General features: G+C 39.5%; 1 protein-coding gene across 9 annotated transcripts; it reads right to left on the reverse strand.

Moving 5' to 3' along the window:
- Positions 1–146: 146 nt before the first annotated feature.
- snap91a (synaptosome associated protein 91a) lies at positions 147–21,420 on the reverse strand. Of its 9 annotated transcripts, none has more exons than XM_088387596.1 (28): positions 20,637–21,420; positions 15,153–15,295; positions 14,524–14,599; positions 14,235–14,337; positions 13,866–13,959; positions 13,670–13,781; positions 13,275–13,381; positions 13,159–13,200; positions 11,923–11,984; positions 10,868–10,880; positions 10,573–10,742; positions 10,276–10,370; positions 9,987–10,001; positions 9,633–9,827; positions 8,521–8,598; positions 8,024–8,266; positions 6,940–7,023; positions 6,587–6,655; positions 6,164–6,310; positions 5,296–5,367; positions 4,706–4,921; positions 3,685–3,882; positions 3,586–3,604; positions 3,009–3,099; positions 2,811–2,897; positions 2,131–2,268; positions 1,960–2,056; positions 147–1,627 (listed from the first exon to the last, which is right to left on the reverse strand). In XM_088387596.1, the coding sequence occupies exons 1-27, from the start codon at positions 20,764–20,766 to the stop codon at positions 1,976–1,978; spliced, it is 2,880 nt and encodes a 959-aa protein (XP_088243722.1). In that variant the 5' UTR covers positions 20,767–21,420; the 3' UTR covers positions 147–1,627; positions 1,960–1,975. The 9 variants fall into 9 exon arrangements, with proteins under 9 accessions (XP_088243722.1, XP_088243724.1, XP_088243723.1 ...); XM_088387598.1 differs by having other exon boundaries at positions 147–1,647; positions 8,521–8,577; positions 20,637–21,419; XM_088387597.1 differs by having other exon boundaries at positions 147–1,647; positions 3,685–3,867; positions 20,637–21,419.
- Between the last annotated feature and the right edge of the window lie 1,161 nt (positions 21,421–22,581).

Consider the following 22,581-nt stretch of genomic DNA (forward strand, 5'->3'; position numbering starts at 1 on the left):
CATTGTACGAGCACTGTACTGAAATTTATAGCTTCTGACAGTAAAACTCAATCGCCCCAAATCAACCTCCATAAAGCAACTCTCATTTCAAAATCAATTGAGATAAATAAGACTATATGTTTGTATTTCAGAAATGAGAGGGAAAATGAGTTCAATCAGTCATTTATTGCATCTCAAAGGGCTTACATGCAATGCGTAGGGACATCATACACAAAATAAATTGGACAAAAAAAAAATGCTTATAACCCATCCATGAAAATGTTTTATCTGAATCATCACTCTTTTGTAAAACCTTGCGTTTTAAACAGTCAACTCAAATGAGGAGGTACATCATTGTATTTCTAACGCAACGCAGCATGTAGTCCAAATCCACACACAAAAATAACAAGAAAGATAACGTTGGGCAAAACGTTAACGACTGGGTTCCTGTGCTGCATACATGATCAATTAGATGTCTTACAATGGAACTACAAATTCTTAATGCCCAAGAAAAGCATTCAACAAATTGCAGTGCACTGTTAAAAATACCTCACAGATTTGGTAATTAGGCTGTAAAACACAAAGGCAGATCACTTGTTTAAATAGAAAATGTTCCATGGTACTTACCAAAACAAAAGTAACAGTTGTGGAAGATTTTATTTGACTCCAATTGAATGTATTGGTCTCTACAAATAAGGATTTTTTTAATAAAAAAACAAAACAAACAAATAAACTAAACATTACTGGTCACACATTAAAAAGTGGAATTGTTTCAATGAGGGGCACTTTAAAACATTTTTTCCATGATGTATAATTTTTTCACTTAACATTGGATTTGAAAGTAAGACTTGCCTTACTCAGGCCAGGCATTAAAAGACAACTGATAAAATAGTAACAAAAAATAAGCCACAAATAAAGACACACAAAGCGTCAGTTGATGTTCCAAAGCCTCAAAAGCCCACACAATTTGTTTCATAATATACAATATATTTATCGCATTTTTTTTCTCCAAATGATGACTGAATGACACTCACATGACTCCTCACAATTTCATGTCAGATTCACATTGATATTTCTCTTCAGCACACGAATAGTACATAATAGAGACGTAATTGTCAAATTCACCAGTGGAGTCTTTGTTTATAAATTAGGACCTTTCTGTACACAGGACACAACATAGTTCTCCATAAACCACAAGGACTTAATTAAACTCTCATCCAATCAGAGCAGAAGAAGAAGGGCTCCGCCCCTTTAAGGGGACAAGACTGGGTGGAGCTTAGGACACCAAAGTACGACCATCATTCAACACAAGCAATAAATCTAATCACATACTCCTTCACTTTCACTCAAGAACATTTTCAGGATTTTTTTGTGAGATTTTGCTTGAGACAAAAAATTGAGAACATCTAAATGAGCACGCACTTGGAATTCTTTTCTCATATATATTCGTATACTGGTTATACTCTGCTAGGTTTCACTTTCACAGTTGGTGCTACAACATCACACAGGAGAAGGAAACAGAAAGAAGATGGAGGAGAGGAGAGAGGCTCTTATTATGTCGAGAAGTAGACAAAAGAGACAGACTGGCAGGGCCACTGGCTTCCTGGGATCTTGACAGACGCCGGGTAAACGAGGGGAGCATCCGACTCTGTAGAGGAAAATATTTGTCTGCAGGACACGACAGTCTGCCCTCATTATCTCATTTTATGAAATATTATAGTACAGTTAATATATTGTAAAGCTTAATATGCATTATTCTATAAACTCAGAAATCTATATGCAGTGCTTCTAAAAACGTTTCAAGACATGAATGCATGTTGTATTGGCACCAAATTGTGTTGAACTTGTTTAACATCTTCCAATTCATGTTTATCACAATGGGAAGTCTGAGAGGCAAGAATCTTAAGGATTCTTTAAGTCCACTTTATAATGTATGAAGTAATATGTAGCTATCAAAACAAAATGAGGACTGCAACATACCCGTCTTTCATTTGTGTTATAAGAAGTCCTTAAGGTCGAGCTCTGCCAGAGGATCTTTAGGCTTTTTGGGACTCTGGCTTGCAGGTCCAGGAGAAAGCTGTGAAAAAACAAGACATGTCGAGTGTTTTTGATATTATTCTGTATACTTGGCACTGATTCAAAGAATTTTACCGGGGCTCCTGATGCCGCAAGTCCTCCAGGTGCAGCTCCAACCACGCCAGCAAAAGGAGGTCTCATCATGGACTGACCGATCATAGGCTGACCCATCATGGGCTGCATCATGGGAGCTCCTGGCCCTCCAGCAGCAGGCTGAAAACAGTTCATGAGCTTTGTACAAAAGGCTAACACAAACAAAATCAGCCTGATGTTTCAAGGAGTCCATGAAACCTTATTACAGACCTTAGATCTTGCTGAATGCAGACCATATTTATTTACTTGAAATACAGTATGACTTCTAAACATGTCACTTAGATATAAAAATACTAGTAGCAGGACGGAACAAAGTAAAAAAGTAAAAATACTTAGCTGGTACATTTAAGTATAGATTATACTACATTTGCGTATTCAGAGAAGCTAAATGTTTGCCATCCATGGCCTTATTTCAGAAAATGGTTTGTTTTCAACTACATTTGTGGGGCACTATAAGCACAAGTTGGAAAAAAAATAAAAAAGTGTATTTTTATCATGAGTTAAGCTTTTTTTTTTTTAACAAAGCTATTGGAACACATTGGTTTGGCTGCATAAAACCGCTTAAGTGCAGGATTTGAATTAGTACTTCTACCCCCTGTCATTTATACAGAAGTACCTATACTTATATTTAGGTATAGAGTGTATTGAGGACTTTTACTCACCATACCAAAGCCAGGCTGTGCACTCATTGGTGGTACCATTGCTCCACTAGGAGCCGCTGCTCCAGGTCCGCCTGGAGCCACTCCAGCCTGGTTGTAAATTCACAGTTTGTCAAAGCATACATGTTGTTAACTACCTAACCCCTACTTGTGCAGGTGGCATGAGTTTTAACCGCAGATTAAAGTTGAAGTTGTTCTCACCATGGGGACACCTGGCGTGGTCCAGCTTGTGGGGGCCACATGAGGGGTCCAGTTGGCTCCTCCAGTCAACTTCCTCTCACTCTGTGGATCTCTACGGGAAGGATATTAGTTAGCACTATGAATTATTTATACTGTCAACCACCGAACATGCCTTAACATCTAGGGGGAGGGTGCATCGCTACAATAAACTACAACTCAAAATATATTTGGATACATTTTCAAGTGGAACAATTGGGTTTGGTTCGATGAGATGCAGTCACATCATTTGAATCAAAACTATCAATTTTCAACATCCATTATCCTGTTCCAGAGCCGATTTTCCAATTGAAATAACCCCAAATAACATCAACAACACAGAAGAATCATTATGAAACATAAAATCATAGCTGTTGCATGCATATTTGGGGTTTTGGAATACAAATTGAGAAAACAAGTATAATTGTTTTGATGTTTTTGTTTTGTGTATTTGTTTCTGTTTCATTTTGAAAAAAGGAATGAACAGATGATTCACCATGGATGTATCATGGACCATGGACAGTTTCTAATGTAAGAAAGCAGAAACAAAGTGTATACTTACTTTTTCTTCATTCCCAAGTCTAAAGGGAGGATAAAAAAAAGAAATGGATTTGAGTTTTTAGGGAAATCAATGATGTGTCCCATCATACAATAAATGTACCTCCAACCAGGTTGGCCAGTGAGGAGTCAAGATCCCCTGCAATGGCTTTTGTTGGGGGTGGGGTGGCAGGTGGAGCAGCTGCAATGTTTTCAACTGTGACGGGTGTTCCCATGCTCCCTGCTGCACTTCCTGTAGTGCTTCCCCCGGTGCTCTGTGGCGTAACGGCGGGCATCAGCAAGTCACCTAATGCATCAAACACTTGAAAGGAAGGTGGGAAAGGTGCAACGTTAAAAAGTCACTCCAGATTACATGGTTGTTCATTTCCAATTCTAGCTCGAATGCAGGCACTGGGCAGATGTGAACATGAAGGGGAGGGAAACAATCCAGCTGTAATAGCAACAGGACGTAGTTAAATGTGTAGGCACAAATAGTTGCCCTTAGCTTGTCACTTTCAGTAAAAAATATTATTATTATTAATTATTATTATTATTATACCGCAGATGATGAACCGCAAGACGAACTATTCGGAATGGCTAATTGTAATGACTGCAATACATGGCTCCCAATTCATTGCAATGCTATGATGCAACATTACTGGCATTTGGACAAAAATCAACACAAGAAAGGACTGGGGGGAAATAATTCCACAAACCAGTGTATTTTGTCTCATGCAGGAGACACTTACATTTTAAACATGCACCTTAAACAAAACCCAGACTTCAAAAAGTGCACATGCTGCAATGCACTGTGGAGTTCAACTCACCAATTACACATTAGAAGAAGCAAGCAAGAGGTAGTAGCCAGCAGAGAGGAAGGGGTGAAGATGAAGGAGGTGGGGAAGAGTGAGTGAAGCAAAAGAGAGCATGTGTGAAACTGAAGAAAGCGCAGCATGTGTGAATGGTCCACATTGAAACAAGAATGGCCCAAATCACTATGTTTCAGTGGACCATACACTTTTGCACATCTACTCGCAGCTAAGCAAGAATGTTTAAGAGATATGTTGAAAAAGTTTGACTTTTTTTTTCAAGTACTATCTACCGTCCCTGACATAAAACTTTACATGACATTAAATGCCATTTACCTGAAGCATCAAAGCCACCAGAGGGCGCTGGTGTGGCTTTTGCAGGTTCTGCAGTGGCAGGTACCATTGGTACAGCTGGCACAGGTGGTGTCGGAGAGGGAAGTGAACCCAGAGTTTCGAATCCCGATTCAAGAAGATAATTCTGTGCTGGAGCTGGAGCCATGGCTGGGGCTAAGGCCGGGGCGACGGTGGGTGCCAAGGTGGGGGACATGAGGTCTGATGAAGAGACAGATCGGGTTGTGACTACCATTTGCATTATTATCCATCCATCCAGTTTTTGGAATGCTGGTCCTCATTAGGTTTGCAGGTGAGCTGCAGCCCATCCTTGCTGACTTTTAGCGAGGTACAGATCGTGTACAGGTATATTAGCAATCAGTTTGCCTGCTAATGCAATGGGGAAACTCAGATTTAGAAACTGCATATTTGTAAGACTTTTTAAGGTTCAGAATAAAATCGATATATTTTTGGAGTACAATTATGATAGTAATTCACACATTTCCACTATTCGTGGACTGGCCCGGTCCTTTTCCTGCTCGAATACCAGGAGTCCACTGTTTGTATAAATATGGTGTAACCCTAAACAATTGTACCTCCTAGCAGGTCTCCTCCAGGTCCCCCAGGAGCAGAGCTCTGCGTCTCCTTCACAGACCCAGCAAAGGAGTCTGGAGGGGCAATTATCCATATTGAAAAAGAGGGTAGTCAACACAAATACACAATAGCACAACAGAATTTGAGTAATTTTTAACATATTGTTCAAGTAAATATTTTTTTTTTTTCACTGTAACTAATGTGCTAAATACTGAAGAAAATATCAAGTGATTTACTGAGGTAACAGGTGATCACTAACAAATAATACAGGCCATTCCTGGCCATTGATGCCTTTTCTGTGCCATGAAAGGTTTTAAAAACAATATTTTATCATAGAATATGGTGTTGCATCAAACATGAATAATAATAATAAAAGAAAAAAAATCCATATGAATCCATGTTCTGGATGTGACTTTTTAGGAGGGAACTCAAATTGAGGTGGATGTTTTTGGGTGAAAAGATAATAAGCTTAATTATGCTGATTTACAGAGCAAATACTAGTTTGAATGAAAAAAAAGAAGAAACCTACAATATTTGGAACCTCTATCAAACAGGTATTTTTTCTTTATTTGGTGACATAATACTGTTTTTTAATTGGTTGAATGGTTACACTTTGCAATTGGTTGAATGGTTACACTTTGCAATATCTCTATGTCCCTAACAGGACAGATTGCTCTCATTGCTCTCATGGTCCAAATCCGAACAATCCAGCTCTGATTTATAATTTTAAGTGTTTGAGCTCTGCACGTTAAGGAAAGTTATACATGTCATCCATCTGATAGAGTATTATCCAATATCCAAGAAGGAATAGCGAACAAGAGAAAAAAAAAAAATATTATAATGAGTACATGGGGCCAGTGTGATACATACCCAGCAGGTCAATAACTGGGGTCGGCTCTGCTTTGGTTGGAGAGGAGGCCTCAGTGGCAGGAGCAACAACAGGAGCTGGAGTTGGAGTCTGAGCTGAAGCAGGCGCAGGAACAGGGGCAGGAGTAGGGGCAGTCTCAGGACTAGGGTCTGAAGATGACAATGATTTGAAACAGGAAAACAGACAACAAGAAAGCAGAGAGATTAAAGCTCAATAATATGCCTAATATTTTTCTGCAGCTTTATCAGCACGGCAAGGCTAACATTCTCTAGCAAAGGAAGCAAAGCAAGAAAGCAGGCCTTCATGCATCTTTACCACCGCTTTTGAACAGGGTTGATCATGATGAGTGGAGGCTTGCTGCACCCTTCATAATTCACATTAGGAAAACAGAAGGGATGCCATTAAAGTAAAGCACCTTAACTCACCAGTGACAATGTCTCCAGTCGGAGCCGGCTCAGGCAAAGGAGAAGGCCCGCGTGAAACAGCAGGGAGGTCTAATTGACCAATGCAAGCAAGAGGCAGAGTGCGAGAAAGAAGAAAATGGTGGTGGTCGAGGAGCAAAGAAAAGTATTAGCAGAGCAGGTAGAAACAGCTCTGTTAAAAAAGCAGCCTTGGGGAGAACACGATGCTTGTGGATTTCATGCACAGCTCTCAGATCACTATGAGGGGAAAACAAAATTGTGTAGTAGGGAAGGACTATGTAAGACAGGAGTGGAGGAGTGCTAAGTAGAAGAGATGAAGAGGTTTCACACACAGACATGTGGATCAGCTCCTGTACCTGCACCAAAAAGGTCTACGCTAGGTGTGGTAGCAGCTTTGGATTCTGTGGTAGAACCTTGCTCAGGCATAGAATCAAGCATATCTAGGACACACAATCATAAAATGGACATTCAGATTTTAAATCCAGCACAAACACAATGAATAGACGTGTGAGAAAGCAGAGAGATGTCAGAGGATATAGAATGCAATGTAAACACAATATCAGATTAGAAATCTAAGGAAATATTGCGAGCTTCACATTTATTTATAAATATTATGATTATATTTGTGAGTTCATAATAATTCCCAGGTTAATTATACTAGTTAACGACGGAATTTAAAGCAACAGAGAATTTTAAAACTACGCAATATTTCACTTAAACTTAAGAGTACAAAGTACAAATTAAACATTATTTCTCAGCAGACATTATTGGAAACGTTTCACATGCAGGAGATGACTCGTTTAAATGTTGGCGGTGAATATTAGTATTTGGTGAGGAATAACAGCAAGTAGAGCCATTTTTGCTGATAAGGAAATAGGACAACAAAAAATCTGAGGTAAACCATGACTTTACCTCACCAAAAACAAATTTCAGTATTTTGTGCTCTAGCTTGCCATAGGCGGTCAAGATGCTTGCTTGAATGGCCAAAGCAAACGAATGAAGTGTTTACCACCATCTATAGGTAGCGCATAGCAAAAATCTGTGAGCAAGAAATATTGGGCAGCATATCACTATTTTTGTCTAAAATAAGCTCCTCAACTCACTTCAGCAGAGTTCTTTGGAGTCAAAATGCCGCAAGATGGTGGCAGAACACTACTTTTATCTAAATGAATCCCCCCATCTCCCTTCAACATAGCTCATTGGCACCAAGAGATGTCATAAAATGTCACAGTAGCAGCATTTTAATTTCTATGCCCTTAGCACATAAACTGGAACATTTCAAACCGGGAAAATGCGGCGGTGTAGAAATTTGAGATACAGTGACTGATGTTCCAATTTCATTATTAAGGACCTCTAGAGCCAGGGCAATCAAGGTCAAAATATCATCATCATATAATGCAGAGTGACTGGAAAAGCAGAATGAAAGCAAAAGGACATTACCACCAAAGAAATCTAGAGTCGGAGCGGCTGCAGACTCTGTGGTGGTGGTGTCTGTGCTGCTAGTGGTGGTGGTGACAGAAGGAGTGGGGGCTGCGGCGGGTGTGGCGACAGGGACAGCGATGGCCGGCGCCTCACTAGAGGTGGGAGGGGTGATGGCAGTGGCTCCCGTGTCAGTGGGTCGCATAGCAAACAGGTCCAGCCCTGGAGCAATGTCCGCACTCCCCTCAGTCGTAGCAAAAGGGTCTTCAGCAGGAGAAGCAGCAGGGGTTGGAATGGAAGGGTTAGATGTGATTTGATGAGAAAAGAAGGGAAGGGGGTGGAGGATTAAAACGTGACTATATCTGTGAGGCAAGGTGCCAGTGGATGTCTTAACAAGACTTGGAAACCATGAAAGAAAGGCAATTGAGCACACATCACTGGAGGACTGAAAAAAGAAGCCCTTTTAAAGGCTGCATTATTTTTATAAGTATGTATGTTTTTGCATAAAATTCACCCACCAGATTCCCCAAATGCATCAGTAGCAGGACCGGCAGCCACAGCAACAGGACCATCTCCTGGGGAAGGTGCAAATGCATCTAGTGTTTCACAGCAACACAACCAAACAACACATGGAGAAACAGATGGAATGAACAAAAACAAACAAACAAACAAAAACATGAGAGGTCAGTATCAGGGAAAGGCAAAGAATACAAGAAGTACGCAGCCCAAGTCATTTCTTTGACTGTACCATCAGTTCTAGGAAGAACATTTTAAGGGGCTGCATAAAGTTGTATTCAGTGAGATGAGGTAAATTGTCACAAGTTGTTTGTACTCTGTGACAAGTGGGGGTATGTTAAGTTCAGGGATGGACTAGGATAATTCTTTCTTTGATAGAGATGCTACATTTGGTCTTCAGATTTAGCAGCAGTGAATGTGATATTAACACAACATAGCCAATATCAACTCAGAAAAATAGATGATAAATAGAGTTGACAGAGAGAAGAGAAAGAAGAGATTACTGTATTTTGTCTCAGTTTTGTGTCTTAATACAATTTTAGATTTTTGACTCAACCCTTATGTATTGCGACCATTTCATCTTCTTTACACATTATCAGAACTTTTAAAAAATAGAAAATTAATCATGATGATCATGTTGATTTAGGGATTTAAAAACAGGCTGCATTTATTGAGAAAATCTTTGAGTGTGCTTGCAAATGGAGCAAAAGCAGCATATCTTGACATTGGGAGAGATTTATGAAAACAAAATGTTGCAGATGTTTCCTAATTATTGTAAGAAATTAAAATAACCAATGTCTTCAAAAAATTAATACAATAAATTATTAATAATTTATTGAAGGTAATTTGAGCAAATATGTCATATATATACATATATACACGTACATATTTCATTCGCTATATATACAAAAAATATATATATATATATATATATATGTACATATATACGTATAAATATATATATATGGTGATTGAAAAATTGTAGCGACAGAGTGCACACACTCTGTCTCTGCAATTTTTTACTCGCAATTAGCAGCTTTTACAATGGATTACCACAATATTAAAACCTTGTGCAGATGAGCCACCCAGCTGTCTACATTTTCAACTGACCAACCTCCAAAAAAGTCGATGTCTCTAACTGAAGCAGCGGTGGGAGCAGTGACAGGCAGGGAGATGGGCGCTGGCATGGCTGCAGCAGTGGAAGCGGCAGCTGTAGATGCAGCCACTGCAGAGGCAGCTGCAGCATCAGGGGCAAGCTCTTTTTTTGCTTGTTTAGCTTCAGAAGTATTGTTAGTGGCAGCAGGAGTGGCTACAAGACACCATCCACAGAGTAGCAAAAAAATTAGAAGAGGGCAGCAGAGAACTTTTTTCTTGTAATGAGTATCTCAAAGACAACCCATGGTAACTCTAAAATGTAATTATTAAGCTCCATAATACGATTGTAGAAAGAGATGATTAGATTACTCACCGTCAGCCAAAAGATCTGCACAACAAAAGGCAAAACGTTGACCATTAATGAATGACATCGTTAAAAGATGACAAGGACACGCTTAACCAAGTATTAATGAATGTAAAACCAAAATTTTGCAAATTTGTTTTTGCAATGTGAAAAGATGGGATTGAACAATTGGGCATCATGCCTTGCATGTGAAGTGCAAGCTCTTTGATTCGTTCCGAGCGATGCGCATGATAGACCACGATATAGCGAGGGTCACACTGTATATGATTTTCAAATAAAGCTCAGGAATTTTTCTCACCTCCCCATGCGGTTGTTGTGGAAGGCGGTGCAGTCCCACCAGCTGAGGATGAGGACATGGGATCTAGATCCAACAAGAAGCCATCATCAAGGGCACTACACAGAAAAAAAGGGAAGCAAGCAAATATTATTTCATCTTATAAATATCACATATAAATAAATACAAAAAGTTACAATGGAGTAAAGTCGACAAATTAAATTTCCTTTTACTATTTTTATACCGCACAAACATCCAATCCATAATAGGACAATTTCCACGTTAAATAAATATAACATAAGTTCTTTCACTGGCACTTACCTGCTGGCGGTAGTGGTGGGAGTGACCGCTGTGGGTGTGATAGAGGGAGGTGGAGGTTTAGCAGGGGGCCCCGGTCGAGCAGGGGGGCCCCCAGCACCAGCAGGCGGTGCAGGCTTGGGTGGTGCAGAAGATGGGGTGGTAGTTGCTGAGCTGTTGTTGGCCACTGTGTCCTATTAACAGACAACATGGTGGCATATTTGAATGCTAATGAAGATGATGTGTATTTCCAATCCATCCCTCTATTGAGGTCTCATTTAGTGTATGTAAGTACTTAATGTTATTGGTGGTGTCTTACCTTGGTGGGTGACCTACAAAAACAAGAATGGCACACAGGTTAGGAAAGAATAAGAGTGACATCATACGTACAGTATAAAGTGGTTTACATATTTGGTGAATTTAGACAGGCAGAATTTGAAACATAAACATAATACTAAATCATTGCATCTTCGCACACCCACGACCCCCGTGGGGACTAAGCGGTGCAGAAAATGGATGGATGGATGGATGGATGCATCTTAGACTCATTTCCACTTCAACTCAGGGTGTTCCTATGCAGGCAAGTTGGAGAATGTGACAATTGTCCAGCCTGTACTCCTTTGCAAAAGTGGAGCCTGAGAGTAAGTAACACTGATTTAATGACAAATATACACTGACCGTATACCTGCACAATCCAGTACTGTAGCCGTAGTTCATAATTATAATTCAGCCGTTGCAAAACCTTGTTGCCATTGTAAATTCAGTCTTGTCTTTGATTTCATTGGATTGTACAAATTTACCAGCAGCTTTGTATTAGTGTATGATTAACAATATTTACAAATGTGGGCTCAATTAAAATAAATAAATAAATAAACAAATAAATGAACAAATACATAAATAAATACATAAATGAATACATAAATAAAATTTACTATTGAAGCACAAGGTGAACGCAGCTTTGGTTTAATGTTGTTATATTGATGGTATGACTTTAAATGGATATGGGCACTTCTATTCAGTAAAAAATCTCTCTAAAGGAATGAAAAACTGGTGGGAAATAAAATGTAAATATAAAAAAAGCAGGTAGTGGTATAAATTCAGCATTTCGAGTGACAGAGAATACTTACTTATCCTCTCTGTATTGTTTCGGACAAAGATCAGAAGAACATTCGGTTAAATGTTTGGCCGTCATAACATGAACAAAGTGGATAAATACAAAGTTTAATTAAAGCAGCCTCAAAAAATTATTTTGTTATCAATTCAACATGTCTTTGAGTTCATGCAAACCAACCTTAAGCCTACAAGTGATCACTATCGCGCTAATGTTAAATGATTTATTTTTTTACCATTAAAACAATCAACACACAAACTTACGGCTTCTTTCCTTCCAAAGTGTTGAGGTGAGTTTCAAGTGATTCTAAAAGACTTTCTGGGGCCTGTGGGGGAAAATAGTATGGCAAAAAATTAAGATCTATCTACGTTCTTTGGAAATTATGTCATATGTATGTGCAGAATGTATTAAGTATACAAAATTCCATCATTGTGCATTGTTCACCATCGGTTAAATGCTTAAAAAACATGTTCATACAACCCATAATTTCAAGAAGCAACAGATTGAACAGAGAGGAAAATTAGGTTGAAATGCCACATTGAACTTGCTAACGCTGCTATTCATTTTGTGCTTTGTATTTTGTTTCAGATTTTTAGTTCATATAATGCATCATACTATTTGGGGCCTATGTTGTCGCTTAATATAATATGTTATAAGTATAATAATTATGGTTAGATTCTACGGTCTTGTTTATTTTCACAATCAGTTCCTTGTCTTACTCTGAATCTAACCCCATCTGTCTCATCTTGGTGATTATGGTAGTCTGGCACAATTTGGTTTTAGTTGTTTTTCTTGCCCTGCATGTTATCCTAGATGTCATGTTTGGTCATTCCTTATATATTTTTGGTGGTGCCATGTTCAGATAAAAAAAAACAATTCAAGACTGAATAATGGTCATGTTACACTGTCTTGTTTGTACTGATGTGGCTCTCCTTCAAAAAGATGACGATAATCAATGGGGCAAGGATCTGGGAGACTGACACGTATTAATACCGACATTTAATCCATCAGTCATGTAGCACGTCCGATCATGTTAGATGGTATTTAACAATGTTTGCAGGGCTGTTTGGATTAATTAGTCTGCTCATTTACAGTACATCACCGTTTGGGCACCACTTATGCTATAATGCGCCTTTGAGGGTCAAAACGGAATCTATTGGCAATGCAAGCCGGATCCAAAAAAATGGGAGAACTGACAAATATTCACACTACTATCATTAAATGTGTGTAATTCTTTAAAATCTTACTGCTTAAGTCATCTCCTTGATAAAACCTACCAAAGCCATACAAGTCTCTCAAAAGGTTTGTACTGACTGTTTATTTGAGTGAGAACACAATATAATAAGAGAAGATATAGTGTATACAACTTTCAATATCTACTTTGTCTTTTGAAAAATACACTTTAGATGTAGAGCTGAAGAAAGTGTGACTAATAAGTTTTGCATGTTAGTGTACACCTATGCAAAACATATGAGTAGACAAAGCTGTAACAAACTTACTTGAGTCAGTTCAGGTATGTCATTCTTGTCTATTCCCACTTGCTGGAAACACAAAACAAAGACATTTCAGCCAGTATGGAATGAGTGCTAGAGCAATGGGCACATCCGCATATTACCTCTGCAAGTTTGAAGAATTCAGATACCCGAGTCATGCGAGTCAGAAATCTCTTGTAGATCTCGAGTCCATCTTTACACTGGCTTCTCTTCATCTGGAAAAATTTCTCTAAAAGACATAGTCACGACGATGTTAAAATGGACATACTGTGTATATTGGGTAGTAGTAGCTTTCCTTTTTTTGCCAGCAATGAATTTATGTTTCTAAAACACAAAGTTAGTAACCTTCCGTAATGAGAGATTCTGGCTTGTGTTGACCCAGAAACATGTAGGAACAAATTGTCTACATAAATATAAGGAAGATGTTAAACTCAATCGGTGGTCTTCACCACGAGATGATATTTAATGAACATGCATTTGCCAGGAAAGAAAATGAAGGTGAACAGAAAAACTGTACCTAGTAGATTGATGATGCCATCATTGTAGCAAGCATATAACTTTATCAGGTCTTTGAACAGTAGAAGAAAGCAGGCATTTATTACTCCATTGTTTAATTCCGGTTGGTGTACCTTTGGACATAATTACAACTGATGAGATGAAAGAAATACGCATTAAAGTGATTTAACTGGTGAAGATTGCTTCAAGGAACTCACATCAAAATCCAGCAGAGCATCAATCTGACCCTGCAGGATAGGCATTCCTTTCAGCAACTTCTCTACTGTCATGGTCCTCATTGCTCCATCAGCGCTGTGATGGAAAGAGATAATAAGACATTCTGTTTCAATATTTTGAGACATTTTAAGCTGAGGATCTGAAGAACTTCAGGGTGGCTTAGTCCAAGCATGCAGTAGCTTGCAATTAGTAGATTTAAAAAAAACAATCTGTGATGATGATAAGCATTTGGTAAAACTGTTCTGAAACCAAAATGTAGATCATATGTCATCCTACAAGTGTAATTTGGTGTGCTTTTTTCATCAAAAGTATAATTTGATGGGTAAAGGAACAGAAATGAGAAACTGTACCCTTTCTTGACTCTGACAAAATCGAAAGACATCTGTCTGTAGGCAAAGGACTTCTCATTGAGATAACGGCTGTAGCGTCTGATAAAGGTGGACATGTCATAGCCTGAGGAAGACATACACGCACACACATTGATGTATGCCCAAAAATACTGGAGGAGCGGGATGTCAGCATTGTAACTTATAATATTAAAAATAATTAAATACTGTAAATCACAACATGTTGTTTATCCATTGCACCCGTCAATAAAAACAATACGCAAACATATAACTTGTACCACTTGCTACCCACCATGGGAGCCTGTTTTGTCCAGAAAATTGGCAAGGTTGAACAAAGAATTCCTCGATGAAAGGAATTGCAGGAATTTCTGAAAGAGCACACATACAGCAATGTATAAATCCACAATACAGAGTTATACAGTTGATTTGGACATGATTGGAGGAGTATTATGTATTACCAAACCTAAGGTGAGTTACACTGATTTGGCATATTGAAATTTTTGCGTGTTCTGGGAGGAGTTTATGCAAATAGATCAATTGCACGTGCAATGTATTTATCAAATTAAAGGTTGATTTGGTATGTTGAAGTACCGCCTCGGAAAGAATTAAACAAAACAAGGCTTTTATGTAATTGTTGGCTCTTTGTTGGCTTTTTTCTCAAAGTCTGTGAAATGTTTGTCTGCCTTGTCCACTCACACTTCCAATCGCATTACTTCAAACTTCAATTTGCTTTTACAGTGTTCTCACAACTGTTTTATGTTAATACCTACGGAAAGCACACATATCTCTTTTAAAAACGTTGGTCTCCAAAACTTTTACAACTGTACTTAGAGTGAGCGGCAAAGCAATTTAGTCTCTCCTATAAAGAGTCTTACTAAATCAGGTCCTTTGTTTCTGGACGGTCTATGTGTGTATTGTTACCTCATTGCCGTGCACCATGAGGTGGTGTGTAGTAATCAGGGCCTTGAAAACCACCACCCAACTGGCATTGCCCGCCCTCTCTATCAGTGTATCGGCCATCTGAGGGACGCTCACACTGGAATCCTGAGAGGCCTGGATCAGGTCTGGGAATTATAGAAGAGAGAACTTTAGGAGACAGATGCAGGAGCAACCCCTTTGTTGAAATCAAGACAACGGGAAAAAAATGCAGTGATTCAGATGAGATGACATTCAAGAAGGTGGAGGTATAAATCAACAGCTGCTTAAATGGGATATTCAATTTCATACGCACCATTAAACATGTGCTTGAAGACCTTTACTCCACTGCCCACATTTCATTTGCCAAATAACACAGTTATAAAATACGTGGTTTAAATGTCTATTGGAGGAATATCTTGGTTAGCATGTTTTTGTGGAGCATGATTGGTTTTGTCTGGGTACTCTGGTTTCCTTCTTATGTTAAGACTAAAAATCACTGGTGTCAAACTCAAGGCCCGGCGGCCAGATCCGACCTACCATATCATTTTATGTGGCCCGTAAAAGCAAAATTACGTGTCAACTCAATGTTTATTGTTAAAATACCAAAACTCTAAATTGTCTTTCCTTTTTATAAGTGAGATATTGCAAAAATTATTGTCATAATCCTACTTTAATTTTTTTTTTTTTTTAAATTGCTAAAGTTTTTTGTTGTGTGTAACTCTATAGTTACCTTTGACCCCAATGAGGACAGAAAGATTGAATTGATAGGCGAGTGTCATTTTTAATACTTTTTTTCAAATCTATAATAACTTGTGTGTTGCTTATACCTTGTATTGCTGTAACGCTTGATTCTAATCTAGATTGATTATAATGATCCTATTTTTTCTTAATAGCACCCATGCCAGTACATTGTTATTGCGATTGCGGCGACACATTATTAGTAGGGTAAAACTAACCTTTCTCGCGACGGCCCAGTGAAAAGCCCTGTTAATGTGAATTCATCCCTCTTACTTCATCACAAACCATGTCTGACACTATCTATGTTAGTGACTCAAGCCAGAGTGCTGCACTATTAACAAAATTATTATGTATCTGGACGAGTGCTGCGCAACCACTGCCTGATTGGAATTCATCTGGCTGTTACTCCGTTCATTTGTGAAACTTGTCATTACTACCCACAGAGGACCAATGGGACATTCCACTGCAGAAAGCATCAGAATCTGTATTACCACAGTCTCTACTATTAAAAGAAGCATTTTCACTGAATACTCAGGAGAAATAGACATCTACCACAGAGCCTCATGCCGCAGTATGAGGCTGTAAATCACTGGTTTGACCATCTGCAGTATTTTGTCAAGAAAAACAATCATTTGATGTACTGCACACAGGGAATCATTCAGTACCATGCATGCAATGGTTGGTTTGTTTTTTTGTTCACAAGCACCAAATAATCCCTGGTGTATGAATACAAATTGTGATTAGTTAATCCGCTGATTATCAATGCACACGGAATTTAATTTCTTGCAAGCATCCTGGATAGGGTAAGCAGGGAAGGCAGCACTCTGGAATGTGGCTGTTGCAAATGAAATATCTTCAAGGTCACTTGTATTCAAGCCTACAACCATCGACGATGTAACATTCAGAATGCAGCAATGATGGCTGTACACGCTGTCGTCTGTAGTGAAGCTGCAAATACACACCCATACTACACACAAAATAAGCCTGCCAGGCCTGATGAGTCATCATCCCACACTTCTCCTGTGTGTGTCTCGTTCTTTACATCCCACTGAGGCTGGCAGACTGTGGGACTGATTATTCCAACACGACCACCCAACTGCTGCATAAACCTGTGCCATACCATACTGAAAATCATGCAACTGCACGTAAGACGTGGCTCTAACCTGGCATTGTGATTGGTTAGCTATGTTAAACTTAAGAAGGCATTACCAACTTGCCTATGTATTATTAATGGCAGGGCTTTTGTTTAGACTCCAAAGACCGCATCAGATGTCTTGACTGACCCAAAAGGATATCATGCAGTGTTTTGTAAAAAAACAAAACAAAAAAAAAACAGGGAAAAAAAGGCAGTTATCAATTAGGAAACATGAACAATCAAGACAACAAAAAAGACACATGAATCAGAATATACAGAACTATTTATATAATTATCAAGAAATTAATTCTGATGATATAGTGAGGTATCTGTGCAATGTTTCAAATATATTTTTTCCTGACAAGATTTATGAACTGGACATCATCAAAAGAATGGCACACTAAAGGGCTTAGCTTGATGGAGGACATGTTTCACAGACTTCAGCAAAGTGCTTTGGCAGACATCACTGACTGTATTGATTTACCAAACAAAAAGTCTGCGCAACCACTTTGGCTCTTTCGCTAATAAATGTGAAGCAATATAACCCATCTGTCAGCCCCCTGATATTTTGAGGTGCACACCACTGGGTAAGATTTTTTGGTCTTTTTTGTTAGGACTTCTTCCTGCAGAAAGTCACCTTTCTTGTCTATCATTTTGGTTTATGGTTCTAGCAAAGCTGATTTACAGTGTTACGAACAAAAACAGAATGTAGATATGATTTTTAAGAGGTGAGGGGGTCGTGGCTGGAAATCGGAATTTCGCTGTCTACGTCACTGTTATTCAATTAGCGGCCCGTGGGCTACATGCGGCCCAGATCCAACCCCGGTGTGGCCGAGCCTGTAGTCCAGCTTGTTTGAATTGATTTGCGCCTAATGTTTATGGCCCTGCTACGTTTCTTGATTTGAAAATTTGACCCAACTGAATTGGTCACTGGACAAGCCGTTCTACTCACTGAGACACAGCTGCCCCACTAGAACCTATTTAGGAAGACTGATAGGGTTGACATCTTATGATTATTTGTGAAGTACTGACTGGAATCATTATTTCTACTCATGCTTGCTAGAACTTTGAGTTGTCCAACATGTTCGACCCTTGGGGTGGAAACTGTTACACCCTTTTCTTATGTTGTGCAAACTTTTTCAGCTTGTTGTTCAAACATGCTCCATCAGTATCTGCTTACAAATTGTTGTAAGGATGAAGAAATAAGACCCAATGCAGCTGGGCGGAACATGGGCGGAACCGGTTTGCAGAGGCGACCCCAAACCTGTTTACACTCAACTCCACCCTGGTTTTTGCCAATAAAAAGGCTGCTGCAGAAAGTAGCAGTTGCTTTCAAGCATTTATGTGTTACACAAAGTGATGCTGGCTCTCCCCATTAGCAAACATAAAATAGCCAAACTGTTTCTTGTGGTTCTTGGGAAAGAGAATGACTGCGAAAATCCCCATCAAATACATAATTTAGGGGGTATTCGAGGGTTATTTTGTCTATTAATTCAGAAGAACACCTGCGAGGTCAGAGGCTAATGATGTTGGACAATGCCTCGCAATATCTGGGGTACTATAGTTCGACTCAAAGATTTTCAAAGTCCTTTCACACTTACACTCATCCACTTATACTTTGTTGGGAGCATTAAATTACAGAAAATGTCAGTCTGACTCTGTGATGAATGTCCGTCTACTATTTGCTGAATGCCAGCTTCATCACTTAACAAGACCACTTTCCTTTGTTAGTAACAGCAGCAACATTACTCTCTATGGTAGCAGATGTGTTCTGAATGGACCAATGATTGTGCAGTAGGTTGGGAAATGAGATCATTTGAGAAATGCAACATAGTTGTGTATTCCGTCACAGATGCAAGATCCGGGTGCTATTTGCATTTGCATTAACCAGAACATAAAAACAAAGACAGACTGTAAAGCGCATCACAGCTGAATTACAGTGACCACCTGACCATAGAGTAACAGTATTTCAACAAGTGCAATGTATAAGCAATGTTGTACTCACATGTTGACATTAAGTTAGTAATTGCGGTGGCAACAAATACTGTATGCAGTTCAGTTCATCACAGGTGTAAACTCAACCAACAAACCGACAGGGATAATATGGACAAAGCAACTACGAGTCAAATAGAAACATACAGGGATTAAGATGCAAACATTAGCGGTGCTTACTGTATTTGGGTACTGTATAATGTTTTAGGTGTATACAAATCAGAACACAACATTGATGTAGAAAGGGTTCTGGATGTGCAAGAGCATGGAGGGTGATACAAGTCATGCTGCATAAGTGATGCTTTGGTGAGTTACACATGAATGGACCATGAAAGTACGCTGTTTATTTATAGCTCCTCTCACCCGCAAGCAACACAGAGGGAGAAAAAAGAAAACACCCAGAATGCAATGTGCCCCATTGCCAATGTGGTGTGCCAGCTAAACAACAGTGGAGGTTGAAAATTACATTTTAGGAAAAGCTCGATTCTCGTGGATGTATATATCTACAGTCATTGTCATCAAAGACCTTAAAAAAATGGAGATCCTACACGACAACTGTTTGGGCAGTGGACCCATGAGTCCACCATGAGCTGGTTCCGTTGTTGGGTGTTATTTCGGCTTTTTGTGAACGATTGCCCAGCTGAGCTGATGGTGGGTTGCTCAATGTTGCCCTTCCTGTCTTGCCCATGTATTTGAAGATTATGCAAATTCAGCAACTTTAATGATGAAATGATGTGCATCATTGGATTCTAAAAGGAAATCCATACACAACACAGACTAGAGATTTAAAATGGAAAATAATTCTCAAGTAAAGTCAACAATGGCGCCTGTTTTGCAACAACAGAAGTTACTGTGTGTACTTTCTGGGTGAGAGTCACGTCAACAAATTGCTAGGGCAAACTTGCCATGCTTTACTCAATTCTATTCATCATTCTGATGCATTTTCTTAGTTTGACACATTGATTAAGAGAGATTTTTCTCTATTGATTCATGTTTCACAGCTTCAGTTTTCTCACAGTCAAGCAATTCTAGCTGTTCTCTAACTCCAATTTCCTTCCAAATGCCAAAAACAATAACGGAATACCGTGCACCGATAGAAGTTTATGTGGGTGTAAACGGTTGTTAGGAATGTGTGCAGTAGATCAATAGCTGTAGCATGTCTCAAAACCTGCACGTCTCAATTTTCAACAGAATCCAACAAATTTAGTTCCAAGAATATGATGTGGGCCATTGAACAAGGCAAGCAGTGACAGCAATTCAAGGCGACGCCTCTGTTCGTGGTAGTAAAATCGCTTAGTTATAACCTTTTCAATTATGTATTCACCTGCACCAAAGCAGCATGGGGCATCACGCCTTCAGCACCATTGACAATGCGTTGTATGGTGTTATCAAGACCTCAGTTTATTGGGATACTTATTTCCAATTATGGTGTAAGACGGTGCTAGCTTCCATTGCTGTAGAATAAATCCATGTGATGACACACAGCTGACTGCATGGGGGAGGCAACCACCATGACTTTGGTGCATGGCCTACATGCACAAGATACATACATGGATAGATGGATAGATGACTAGACAGACAGACAGACAAACATGGGCACACACAGAGAGTAGCCTACTCACATTCCAGGTGTTTTTTCTTTGGGGCTGTTTGCTCATGTGTGGTGGATTTACACACAGCTCGAGACACCTCCGACCCAGTCAAGCTGTATTGGGCCGCGGCGATGCGGTCCGTTAGTGTCTGACCCGACATCTTCTTCTCTCGGTGGAGTCCACCCTCAACGATCGAGTGGTCCTACCCCCCCACCTCCACTTAAATATGAAGAGGAGACTCAGTACTCCCAGCTGCTGAACTCCAAGTCAAACAATTCTATTACATAACATTGGTGGAAGTGACTGATCAGTCCAAGCATGCGTCTTTGGGGAAAATAAAGTATATATATATATGTATTTTTACAGGACGCTGACACCTCGATAGTGTAGTCTGGATATTCAAATGAAAAGATCACCGTCAATCTTTGGACCCTTGTTATTTTTCCGCCTGTGAGACAAAATGCTCGTTTTTGGATGATGCTCTTGAAGCTTCCCCCTCCTCTCAGTCTTACAGCATCCGGCCTCCTGCTTAATCCTCGCAGCCTCTCCGACAGTCCTTGTTTGAGCAGAGGAGCATCAGGCCCGGGTTGGGAGCATCCCCATCCAGAGCAACGCTTTTCCTCTTCTTTCTTTTGCACCTCCTCCCCTGGACGCTTCCTCTGTACTGCGGCCCCCTCCCCACCAACGAAACCGGGTGAAGCACGCTTAAAATCCCGAATATTCTTGCGTCTTTTTTGGGGGGGTTGTATTCGTGTCCTCTTCGGTCTTGTTATTTATTTATTTTTGCATTTGTCGCCACGCCACGCCCTTTCACCATGTCACGTGACAGTGCCGTGCCAATGCCAAAACTGCCGCTGCCTCTTTCTACCATCGCGAGAACTGCGGCGGACGAAGACAGAAAGGATGCGAAGGGTTAATGAGGCTCGTTGACATTCAGGGCTTGAAGGTGATTGGGGACATCCCGCGACCCTTGACACACCCCTTGCAGTCACCATCATGTTGCTTCATCGCTGTCCGTGGTGCTGATCGTGTGCATGCAACCCTGCTCGTCCACTGTGGCTGGTGGTTTTGCAGCCACTGGATATTTAGATTCAGGCTGCGTATGTATTTTATTTGATCACAAATAGAAATTTACCTAAAGCTGTTGGCTTCACTCACGTCCTTCAAAAATGACTGCCATGAAATCTTAAAATGCTTTTTGTTGATGTTATTTAATCGATTTAGTTTTTGTGACTTTCATCTTGTCCCATCAGGGGTTGCCACAGTGGGTTACTTGCATGACCTGTTTTATTTTTTTCTTACACAGAAAGATATTTATCTCGGCATCACCCTAGCTGGGAAAACCATGTATGCATTAATGGCAATAGTTTGTATCACAACACTACCAGTGCTCTTATCCTGTATTATTTATTCATCTTGAGTGAAAAGAGTAATTATTTTTACTGCATTGCTACTACTACTACTATTATTATTATTATTATTATTATTCCGTGCTATACTCTATACTGTGGTTGTACAGACTGTGTAATGGGTAAGTATTCAGGAGGGTTAATAAACCACACCTGCATTTTACATTGTTTTAAGGGCCGTTTCACTTTATACATCTAATTGATCGCATCATCTGTAAAACTAAAGCATCTGGTAAATAATAAAATCAGTGTGTTTTCATTTACAGCAAAGAATAATGAGCGAGTTATACGCTTGCATGGTGAAGCATAAATATTAATGTGCAGTTTTACAGTAAAGTCAGTAGTGTTGTCACTGGTGTAGAACTAATATTGGGAGATGTTTCTAAAGTTTGCACTTTTCTTGTATAGAGTCATTGAAATCAAGCTAACTTACTCAGTATTTTTGTGATTGCATCCATTCCTGTATTAGATTTAATGTGGTGGGCGTGGCTAAAACAGGAGAACTCTGACCGAGTCATGTCTCTTTTGGCTAATTCTGGTGCATCTACAGAAATGTTGATTGACAT

This window comes from Syngnathus floridae, chromosome 10, assembly GCF_059516105.1.
Source record: "Syngnathus floridae isolate MCC-2025c chromosome 10, RoL_Sflo_1.0, whole genome shotgun sequence".
Classification (NCBI taxonomy): domain Eukaryota; kingdom Metazoa; phylum Chordata; class Actinopteri; order Syngnathiformes; family Syngnathidae; genus Syngnathus; species Syngnathus floridae.

What these genes read in the sequence shown, in the direction of transcription:
- snap91a (XM_088387596.1), bottom strand. Translation starts at nt 20,766, where the DNA reads ATGTCGGGTCAGACACTAACGGACCGCATCGCCGCGGCCCAATACAGC. An exon ending in TCATGGTGCACGGCAATGAG is followed by an intron (nt 14,600 to 15,152) that starts GTAACAATACAC and finishes GTGCTCTTTCAG; the next exon opens with AAATTCCTGCAATTCCTTTC. An exon ending in CACAGCCTGGCTTTGGTATG is followed by an intron (nt 2,269 to 2,810) that starts GTGAGTAAAAGT and finishes AACTGTTTTCAG; the next exon opens with CCTGCTGCTGGAGGGCCAGG.